Source organism: Centroberyx affinis, unplaced genomic scaffold (assembly GCF_046629955.1).
Source record: "Centroberyx affinis isolate AG114_WGS23_722 - 3 ecotype Tasmania unplaced genomic scaffold, CSIRO-AGI_Caff_v1 ptg005384l_1, whole genome shotgun sequence".
Taxonomy (NCBI): Eukaryota; Metazoa; Chordata; class Actinopteri; order Beryciformes; family Berycidae; genus Centroberyx; species Centroberyx affinis.
The window spans coordinates 19277-30940 of NW_027282691.1; the positions used below are offsets into that span (position 1 = coordinate 19277).

An 11664-nucleotide genomic window follows, 5' to 3' on the forward strand; every position below is an offset into this window, starting at 1 on the left:
CTTTAGTTACACCATGAGTCGCAGCGTGGTTGAAAATAAAAGTTCTGCAGGGAAAAACAAAAAGGAAACGTAGAAATGAACAAACAGGTTTTGTTTCGAGTCGAGATTCATCTGGAACCGTTTGCGTTACAAATCCCTTAACTTAGAAAAATAAAATTAAAACAAAAATCGGTGGAATATAACAAACCACACTGATAAAACTCCCATGCTTCAGAGCGGATTGGAACTTCAACCAATCACCTGGCAGCGTTTAAACGTTTTTCAAAATCCACTCCAGGAGGCCCCTGATTGGACAGTTCTCCTGGGGCTCAAACTGTTCTCTCCTTAGAAGGATAAGACTAAACCATAACAATATAAATAACATTATTCCTGCTTGATGAAGCTGTGATGAAGAAAAGTCAAATCCAGTAAGAGAGTGAGAGGAATCACACAGTGAGACAGGGAGGAAGAGGAGGGAGGAAGAGCTGAGAGGAAGAGCAGGGAGGAAGAGGAGGAGGAAGAGGGAGGAAGAGCTGAGAGGAAAAGGGGGGGGGGGGGAGAGGAGAGAGGAAGAGCTGAGGAAGAGCAGGGAGGAAGACCTGAGAGGAAGAAGAGGGAGGAAGAGGAGGAACAGGAGGGAGGAAGAGCTGAGAGGAAGAGGAGGGAGGAAAAGGAGAAGGGAGGAAGAGGAGGGAGTTACGGAACAGCGAAGGTGAAGGGAAAGATGTGGACAGATGAGAGTTGAAGCTCCGCCTCTCCGTCAGACAGATCCTCCTCTTCCTCCTTCACTTCAGATGTTTCTGGAGCTCCAGGTCCGGATCTGAACCGGACCGGGTTCTCACAGGAACCCGTCAGGAGAACGCTCTGGCTGAGCCGCGGTCCGAGAGTCATGTGACAGGAAATGAATGGGCGGGGCCTCGTGTCGGATGGGCGGGGCCTCGTGTCGGATGGGCGGGGCTTCGTGTCGGATGGGCGGGGCCGCGTGTCGGATGGGCGGGGCTTCGTGTCGGATGGGCGGGGCCTCGTGACGGATGGGCGGGGCCTCGTGTCGGATGGGCGGGGCTTCGTGTCGGATGGGCGGGGCTTCGTGTCGGATGGCAGGATCGGACGGGAACGAAGAATTCCCTTTTTAAAACCAGAATTCTCAGTGCATTTATGAGTTTTCATTTATATAAAAAGGATTATAAAAACTAGATTTATTTTACACAAACAAAAAACTTCCATGTGTAACTAATGCTAAACGTCTGAAGCTGATTGAACCAATTCCTTTTCTCGCTACATTGGTGGTCGAATGGGCGGGACTTAAACGCAGGGCTCCGATTGGCCCACCAGGGGCTGAGGTCACCGGGTCCCGCCCCCTGACGGCCGAGGTCCGCCGACAGAACGGATATCCGATCGGCTCGCGCCCCGTCAGAGGGCAAACTGGCTGCGTTACCATGGCAACAGAAAATCTGATTTTTAGCCCAACGCAGTCCAGATCCGGAGAATTATTATAAAGATTCTTACAACTTCGGAGCTTCCATCAGATCCAAATTAAAACAGATACAGGATTCATTTAGATCCAAAATCAGCAGGTTTCTCTCACTGCCCAATTTAGGAAGTATAGACATGATTTTAACTTTATTCTTTGAAAAAGTTTATGAAGGAAAAGAGGATAAAATCTAAGAATATCTTTGATGTTTCGGTTCAGATCTGATAAAAAAAAAAAAAGAATCGCAGGAAACTCAATTTCTAAATGTTGCCTGAATTCTGCCTGAGGGACGAAACGTCAGATTTTCTGTTGCTGCTGAACTTCGTCTTCTCTTCAGCTTAAAGGAAAACTGTCTGCTCCTCTTCAGTCTGATGCTCCACATGAGGAGCTCCTGTGGTGGAGAAACTGGTCTCTCTCCTGCTCCTGTGGTGGAGAAACTGGTCTCTCTCCTGCTCCTGTGGTGGAGAAACTGGTCTCTCTCCTGCTCCTGTGGTGGAGAAACTGGTCTCTCTCCTGCTCCTGTGGTGGAGAAACTGGTCTCTCTCCTCTTCTCTGGTGGATCTCTCCCTGTATGATTGTTGAGCGTCTCTTGGTCAAAATGGCGGCTCTAGAAAGAAGCCCTCGCTCTTTGATCCTGAGGGACTGACACCAAAACCTGACGTTTACCGCTGAGGTTTTACATCCTGAAACATTTTCTCATGTCAGACTGGAAACATCTGGAGGTGACGTCACCTCATCTGTGATTGGCCGGTTATCCACCGAGAAGAGAAACACAACAAATAAACTAAGTGGAGCCAGGAAAGAAAAGAACGTCACCAACACCTGATTTTAACAGTTTAAGTGTTTTTGGGAGTTTTCCTTTAAGCTGAAACAGAGCTGAACTTCGCCGGCTGAGCGTTTCTTCCTTTGCTCCGCCCCTCTGCATCAGGAGGCGGAGCTAGTGTTTCTGCAAAGCAGGAAGAGAAGAAGAAGACAGAGGAGAGCGCAGCTTCATGTAGTGTGGTCAGAGTTAGGTTCAGGACTCGTTGCAGACAGGATTTACTTCACATGACAGATGAGAAGGGCGGAGCGAGAGCGCCCGCTAACGGAGGCGAGCCGGCTCTATCTGATACAGCTCTATCTGATACAGCTCTATCTGATACAGCTCTATCTGATACAGCTCTATCTGATACAGCTCTATCTGATACAGCTCCATCTGATACAGCTCCATCTGATACAGCTCTATCTGATACAGCTCTATCTGATACAGCTCTATCTGATACAGCTCCATCTGATACAGCTCCATCTGATACAGCTCTATCTGATACAGCTCCATCTGATACAGCTCCATCTGATACAGCTCCATCTGATACAGCTCTATCTGATACAGCTCTATCTGATACAGCTCTATCTGATACAGCTCTATCTGCGGGTTTCAAACAACGTTTTCACAACGTTTCTTTCTGTGCTGCTGAACGTCTCTCAGTCTCTTCAGTCAGTCAGAGTGGAACCTGAGGCAGGAGGGACCGCCCACCTGCTGTGTGTGTGTGTGTGTGTGTGTGTGTGTGTGTGTGTGTGTGTGTTCAGTCTTCCAGTGGAGATCCTCTTCACCTCCAGTCTGAGAACGCAACCTCTTTCAGTAATATATATTCTTTGTTCAGTCTGGCACAGAGTAGACCATCCTCTCTAAAAGAGTGTGTGTGTGTATGTGTGTGTGTGTGTGTGTGTGTGTGTGTGTGTGTGTGTGTGTGAGAGAGAGAGTGTGTGTTGACTAGCCCTCCTCTCTCTCTCTCTCTCTCCGTCTGTCTCTATTTCAGAAACAATCCCAGAATCCTCTGTGTTGATGTGTGTCTACAGACTAGCCCCTCTCTCTCTCTCTCTCTCTCTCTCTCTCTCCATGTCTGTGTGTGTGTGTGTGTGTCTCTCGCCCCCCCCCCCCCCCTCTAGACGTAGACCCTGGCCAGGGCGTCGGCTCCTGCGGAGGCGATGTAGGCCTTGGAGGGATGGAACGCCACATCGTAGATCGCCTCCTCGCTCTTCTTACGGTGAGCCGTGATTTCCTGAACGCACGTCTTACTGTCCAGGTTCCACAGCCGCAGGGAGCAGTCATGACCTGAGAGAGACCAGAGAGAAACTTACTGCCTGACATCAGAGAGACCAGAGAGAAACTTACTGCCTGACATCAGAGAGACCAGAGAGAAACTTACTGCCTGACATCAGAGAGACCAGAGAGAAACTTACTGCCTGACATCAGAGAGACCAGAGAGAAACTTACTGCCTGACATCAGAGAGACCAGAGAAACTTACTGCCTGACATCAGAGAGACCAGAGAGAAACTTACTGCCTGACATCAGAGAGACCAGAGAGAAACTTACTGCCTGACATCAGAGAGACCAGAGAGAAACTTACTGCCTGACATCAGGTAAATGCCGTTAGGATCGACTGCCAGACTTGTCACTGCATCCAGATGAGCCACCATGGCATGGATGACTTTACCTAGAGAGACAGACAGGTGGAGGTTAGACAGGTGGAGAGACAGACAGGTGGAGAGAGTGACAGGAGGAAAGACAGACAGGTGGAGAGACAGACAGGTGGAGAGAGCGACAGGGGGAGAGACAGACAGGAGGAGAGACAGACAGGAGGAGAGACAGACAGGAGGAGAGACAGACAGGTGGAGGTTAGACAAGTGGAGAGACAGACAGGTGGAGAGACAGACAGGTAGAGAGATAGACAGGTAGAGGGAGAGACAGACAGGTGGAGAGAGTGACAGGTGGAGAGACAGACAGGAGGAGAGAGCGACAGGTGGAGAGATCGACAGGAGGAGAGACAGACAGGAGGAGAGACAGACAGGTGGAGAGACAGACAGGAGAGACAGACAGGTGGAGAGAGCGAAAGGTAGAGAGACAGACAGGTGGAGAGAGCGACAGATGGAGAGACAGACAGGAGGAGAGACAGACAGGAGGAGACACAGACAGGTGGAGAGAAAGACAGGTAGAGAGACAGACAGGTGGAGAGACAGACAGGAGGAGAGACAGACAGGTGGAGAGGCAGACAGGTAGAGAGGCAGACAGGTGGAGAGACAGACAGGTGGAGAGACAGACAGGTGGAGAGACAGACAGGAGGAGAGACAGACAGGTGGAGAGACAGACAGGTGGAGAGACAGACAGGAGGAGAGACAGACAGGTGGAGAGACAGACAGGTAGAGAGACAGACAGGTGGAGAGACAGACAGGAGGAGAGACAGACAGGAGGAGAGACAGACAGGTGGAGAGACAGACAGGTAGAGACAGACAGGAGGAGAGACAGACAGGTAGAGAGACAGACAGGAGGAGAGAGACAGGTGGAGAGAGACAGGTAGAGAGACAGACAGGTGGAGAGACAGACAGGAGGAGAGACAGAGAGGTAGAGAGACAGACAGGAGGAGAGACAGACAGGTGGAGAGACAGACAGAAGGAGAGACAGACAGGTGGAGAGACAGACAGGAGGAGAGACAGACAGGAGGAGAGACAGACAGAAGGAGAGACAGACAGGTGGAGAGACAGACAGGAGGAGAGACAGACAGGTGGAGAGAGACAGGTGGAGAGAGACAGGTAGAGAGACAGACAGGTGGAGAGACAGACAGGAGGAGAGACAGAGAGGTAGAGAGACAGACAGGAGGAGAGACAGACAGGTGGAGAGACAGACAGAAGGAGAGACAGACAGGTGGAGAGACAGACAGGAGGAGAGACAGACAGAAGGAGAGACAGACAGGTGGAGAGACAGACAGGAGGAGAGACAGACAGGAGGAGAGACAGACAGGTGGAGAGACAGACAGGTGGAGAGACAGACAGGAGGAGAGACAGACAGGAGGAGAGACAGACAGGAGGAGAGACAGACAGGTGGAGAGACAGACAGGTAGAGAGACAGGTAGAGACAGACAGGTAGAGAGACAGACAGGTGGAGAGAGCGAAAGGTGGAGAGACAGACAGAAGGAGAGACAGACAGGTGGAGAGACAGACAGGAGGAGAGACAGACAGGAGGAGAGACAGACAGGTGGAGAGACAGACAGGAGGAGAGACAGACAGGAGGAGAGACAGACAGGAGGAGAGACAGACAGGTGGAGAGACAGACAGGTGGAGAGACAGGTAGAGACAGACAGGTAGAGAGACAGACAGGAGGAGAGACAGACAGGTGGAGAGACAGACAGGAGGAGAGACAGACAGGTGGAGAGACAGGTAGAGACAGACAGGTAGAGAGACAGACAGGAGGAGAGACAGACAGGTGGAGAGACAGACAGGAGGAGAGACAGACAGGTGGAGAGACAGACAGGTAGAGAGACAGACAGGTGGAGAGACAGGTAGAGACAGACAGGTAGAGAGACAGACAGGAGGAGAGACAGACAGGTGGAGAGACAGACAGAAGGAGAGACAGACAGGTAGAGAGACAGACAGGTGGAGAGACAGGTAGAGACAGACAGGTAGAGAGACAGACAGGAGGAGAGACAGACAGGTGGAGAGACAGACAGAAGGAGAGACAGACAGGAGGAGAGACAGACAGGTGGAGAGACAGACAGGAGGAGAGACAGACAGGAGGAGAGACAGACAGGTGGAGAGACAGACAGGTGGAGAGACAGACAGGTGGAGAAACAGGTAGAGAGACAGACAGGTGGAGAGACAGACAGGTGGAGAGACAGACAGGTGGAGAGACAGACAGGTGGAGAGACAGACAGGTAGAGAGACAGACAGGTGGAGAGACAGACAGGAGGAGAGACAGACAGGAGGAGAGACAGACAGGTGGAGAGACAGACAGGTGGAGAGACAGACAGGTAGAGACAGACAGGTGGAGAGACAGACAGGTAGAGAGACAGACAGGAGGAGAGACAGACAGGAGGAGAGACAGACAGGTGGAGAGACAGACAGGTGGAGAGACAGACAGGTAGAGACAGACAGGAGGACAGACAGACAGGAGGAGAGACAGACAGGTGGAGAGACAGACAGGTGGAGAGACAGGTAGAGAGACAGACAGGAGGAGAGACAGACAGGTGGAGAGACAGACAGGTGGAGAGACAGACAGGTAGAGAGACAGACAGGTAGAGAGACAGACAGGTGGAGAGACAGACAGGTAGAGAGACAGACAGGTGGAGAGACAGACAGGTGGAGACAGACAGGTGGAGAGACAGACAGGTAGAGAGACAGACAGGTGGAGAGACAGACAGGAGGAGAGACAGACAGGCGGAGAGACAGACAGGTGGAGAGACAGACAGGTAGAGACAGACAGGAGGACAGACAGACAGGAGGAGAGACAGACAGGTGGAGAGACAGACAGGTGGAGAGACAGACAGGTAGAGAGACAGACAGGTGGAGAGACAGACAGGTGGAGAGACAGACAGGAGGAGAGACAGACAGGTGGAGAGACAGACAGGTGGAGAGACAGACAGGTAGAGAGACAGACAGGTGGAGAGACAGGTAGAGAGACAGACAGGAGGAGAGACAGACAGGAGGAGAGACAGACAGGAGGAGAGACAGACAGGTAGAGAGACAGACAGGTGGAGAGACAGACAGGTGGAGAGACAGACAGGTGGGGAGACAGACAGGTGGAGAGAGCGAAAGGTAGAGAGACAGACAGGTGGAGAGAGCGACAGGTGGAGAGACAGACAGGAGGAGAGACAGACAGGTGGAGAGACAGACAGGTGGAGAGACAGACAGGAGGAGAGACAGACAGGTGGAGAGACAGACAGGTGGAGAGACAGACAGGAGGAGAGACAGACAGGTGGAGAGACAGACAGGAGGAGAGACAGACAGGAGGAGAGACAGACAGGTGGAGAGACAGACAGGAGGAGAGACAGACAGGTGGACAGACAGACAGGTAGAGAGACAGACAGGTAGAGAGACAGACAGGTGGAGAGACAGACAGGAGGAGAGACAGACAGGTGGAGAGACAGACAGGTGGAGAGACAGACAGGTAGAGAGACAGACAGGTGGAGAGACAGACAGGAGGAGAGACAGACAGGAGGAGAGACAGACAGGTGGAGAGACAGACAGGTGGAGAGACAGGTAGAGACAGACAGGTAGAGAGACAGACAGGAGGAGAGACAGACAGGTGGAGAGACAGACAGGAGGAGAGACAGACAGGTGGAGAGACAGACAGGTAGAGAGACAGACAGGTGGAGAGACAGGTAGAGACAGACAGGTAGAGAGACAGACAGGAGGAGAGACAGACAGGTGGAGAGACAGACAGAAGGAGAGACAGACAGGTAGAGAGACAGACAGGTGGAGAGACAGGTAGAGACAGACAGGTAGAGAGACAGACAGGAGGAGAGACAGACAGGTGGAGAGACAGACAGAAGGAGAGACAGACAGGAGGAGAGACAGACAGGTGGAGAGACAGACAGGAGGAGAGACAGACAGGAGGAGAGACAGACAGGTGGAGAGACAGACAGGTGGAGAGACAGACAGGTGGAGAAACAGGTAGAGAGACAGACAGGTGGAGAGACAGACAGGTGGAGAGACAGACAGGTGGAGAGACAGACAGGTGGAGAGACAGACAGGTAGAGAGACAGACAGGTGGAGAGACAGACAGGAGGAGAGACAGACAGGAGGAGAGACAGACAGGTGGAGAGACAGACAGGTGGAGAGACAGACAGGTAGAGACAGACAGGTGGAGAGACAGACAGGTAGAGAGACAGACAGGAGGAGAGACAGACAGGAGGAGAGACAGACAGGTGGAGAGACAGACAGGTGGAGAGACAGACAGGTAGAGACAGACAGGAGGACAGACAGACAGGAGGAGAGACAGACAGGTGGAGAGACAGACAGGTGGAGAGACAGGTAGAGAGACAGACAGGAGGAGAGACAGACAGGTGGAGAGACAGACAGGTGGAGAGACAGACAGGTAGAGAGACAGACAGGTAGAGAGACAGACAGGTGGAGAGACAGACAGGTAGAGAGACAGACAGGTGGAGAGACAGACAGGTGGAGACAGACAGGTGGAGAGACAGACAGGTAGAGAGACAGACAGGTGGAGAGACAGACAGGAGGAGAAACAGACAGGCGGAGAGACAGACAGGTGGAGAGACAGACAGGTAGAGACAGACAGGAGGACAGACAGACAGGTGGAGAGACAGACAGGTGGAGAGACAGGTAGAGAGACAGACAGGTGGAGAGACAGACAGGTGGAGAGACAGACAGGTAGAGAGACAGACAGGTGGAGAGACAGACAGGTAGAGACAGACAGGAGGACAGACAGACAGGAGGAGAGACAGACAGGTGGAGAGACAGACAGGTGGAGAGACAGACAGGTAGAGAGACAGACAGGTGGAGAGACAGACAGGTGGAGAGACAGACAGGAGGAGAGACAGACAGGTGGAGAGACAGACAGGTGGAGAGACAGACAGGTAGAGAGACAGACAGGTGGAGAGACAGGTAGAGAGACAGACAGGAGGAGAGACAGACAGGAGGAGAGACAGACAGGAGGAGAGACAGACAGGTAGAGAGACAGACAGGTGGAGAGACAGACAGGTGGAGAGACAGACAGGTGGGGAGACAGACAGGTGGAGAGAGCGAAAGGTAGAGAGACAGACAGGTGGAGAGAGCGACAGGTGGAGAGACAGACAGGAGGAGAGACAGACAGGTGGAGAGACAGACAGGTGGAGAGACAGACAGGAGGAGAGACAGACAGGTGGAGAGACAGACAGGTGGAGAGACAGACAGGAGGAGAGACAGACAGGTGGAGAGACAGACAGGAGGAGAGACAGACAGGAGGAGAGACAGACAGGTGGAGAGACAGACAGGAGGAGAGACAGACAGGTGGACAGACAGACAGGTAGAGAGACAGACAGGTAGAGAGACAGACAGGTGGAGAGACAGACAGGAGGAGAGACAGACAGGTGGAGAGACAGACAGACTGACCTGACTTGTTGTCGTAGAATTTGATCTGTCGATCTTCATGAGCGCTGATGGTGAGCGGGAGAGTGGGATGACTGACAACCTGATTTATATGGTGACAGGCTGGGGGGGGGGGGGGGGGGAGAGAGAGAGAGGGGGGGAAGGACGAGAGGAGAGGAAGGAAGGAAGGAAGGAAGGATGAGAGGAGAGGAGAGGAAAAGACGAGGGGAAGAAGGAAGGAAGGATGAGGAGAGGAAAAGACGAGGGAAGGAAGGATGGAAAGATGAGAGGAGAGGAAGGAAGGAAGGAAGGAAGGAAGGAAAGATGAGAGGAAGGAAGGAAGGAAGGAAGGATGAGAGGAGAGGAAAAGACGAGGGGAAGAAGGAAGGAAGGAAGGAAGGAAGGAAGGAAGGAAGGAAGGATGAGAGGAGAGGAAAAGACGAGGGGAAGAAAAGAGGAAAGAAACAGAAGGAAAGAGAAAAGTAAGAACAGAAGAGAAAAGAAGAAGAAAGGATGAGAAGAAGGAAAAGGAAATTATTACAAACTGCTGCAAATAACACAGTGGAACTCTGCTGTGTGTGTGTGTGTGTGTGTGCATGTGTGTGTGTGTGTGTGTGTGTGTGCATGTGTGTGTGTGTGTGTGTGTGTGTGTGTGTGTGTGTGTGCATGTGTGTGTGTGCATGTGTGTGTGTGCATGTGTGTGTTCATGTGTGTGTGTGTGTGCATGTGTGTGTGTGCATGTGTGTGCATGTGTGTGTGCTCTTACTGCCGTCTCCCTGTCCCTTCAGCACCAGTGCATGCTGGGAGGTCTCCAGGTCGTAGATCACCACGTCTCCCGTGTTGAAGGACGCCACCATGTGGGCGGGGTCACAGCCGTTAAAATCCACCGCCGTGGGGATCCCATGCTCTACACACACACACACACACACACACATATATACCACACACACACACACATATACCACACACACACACACATATACCACACACACACACACACATATATACCACACACACACACACACACACACACACACAGGAGTGGAGAAAGGAGAAACTTCACCACTGGGCGGCGCTGTGATCATTTCCTGACTGTTAAACTAGTTCACATAAAACTAGTTCACATAAAACTAGTTCACATAAAACTAGTTCACATAAAACCTGGATCAGAATGAAGATAATAATAATGTAAGCAATAAATAAAACAATAAAAATAAAATAAAATAAAATACAAACAGGTAAATGCAGATCATAAAAAAATAAAAAAATGGGGGAAAGTAAGGAAACATGAAGTTTTTGTTATTTACTCTGTAAATATTTTAGTTTACAAACATTAACAAAAATAAACAGAAAAACAACAACAGAAAACAACAGAAAACTGTCAAAAAAACTTTAATGATGTTTTGCAATTTTTCAAAACATTTCCCGTCCTGAAAAACAACTTTTCAAATCCCCAAACTTCCCAGAACCGCAGGAACAAGCTGATACAGCGGTTCTACCTAGAACCTTCTTCACCATGTTCCTGTGGTTCCTCACCTGGGTTCTACTGAAGTCTACCAGCTGTAAACAGGTTCCAAACAGAACCTCCTCTGTGGTTCTCTTATCTGCACTCACAGTAGAAACTGTTCTACCGTTCTCTTACTCTTTTCTGCATTTAGTGCAAATTCATCTATTTGAGCCAACAGTCACTGTTCAGATGTTCTCACTAGAACCTTCTGGGATTTGTTTTGTTCTGTTACTTGGTTCTAGCAGGTTCTAGCAGCTTCGTTCTCAGTGTTTCCTATTCAAACCATTCAATCAGCTGGAAATCATTAAGACGTTCTCACTAGAACCTCAGACCTTCTCTTACCCGGTCTCTATTTAAAGTGTGTATGTGGTTCAGATGTTCTATCTAGAACCCTCTCTGCGGTTCTCACCCTTGTTTGTGTTGAAAGTGCTGATGCAGGGGTTTTTCTCTTGTGGGTTCCACAGTTTGACCGTTCCGTCCGCGGAGCAGGACAGGAGCCGGTTCTTGATGCCGCTGTAAGCCAATCCCCACACGGCGTCCGTATGCCCCGCCCACGACCCGGCCAGGACGCTGGGATCTGATTGGACCAGAGGGAAAAGGGGATCGAGCAGAATCTGTGAATTCATCTGTATTCAGACTTCGGTTCCAAACGGATCAGGAAAAACAGAAACCGCTCAACATGAAAACAAATGATGGAACTTTTAAAGAACAGCGGGAACTTTAGTCTGGATCGACTGATCCAGACTCTTCCGGTCTGGATCCTCCAGACTTTAAAGAAACTAAACACTGAAACTCAGGTTCTGATGCATCTGCGGTTCTAACAGCAGCATCGTTTGGACTTCAGGACGTTCTGCTGAGTCCGGATCA

General features: G+C 50.9%; 1 protein-coding gene across 1 annotated transcript; it reads right to left on the reverse strand.

The window, feature by feature from the left end:
* Positions 1–3341: 3341 nt before the first annotated feature.
* On the reverse strand, positions 3342–11374 carry LOC139667247 (striatin-3-like; the record flags this gene model as incomplete). Its single annotated transcript, XM_071546695.1, has 5 exons — positions 3342–3542; positions 3839–3925; positions 9315–9413; positions 10057–10197; positions 11207–11374. Coding segments are annotated over 5 exons (665 nt in total), but the record flags the coding sequence as incomplete, so codon positions are not given.
* Between the last annotated feature and the right edge of the window lie 290 nt (positions 11375–11664).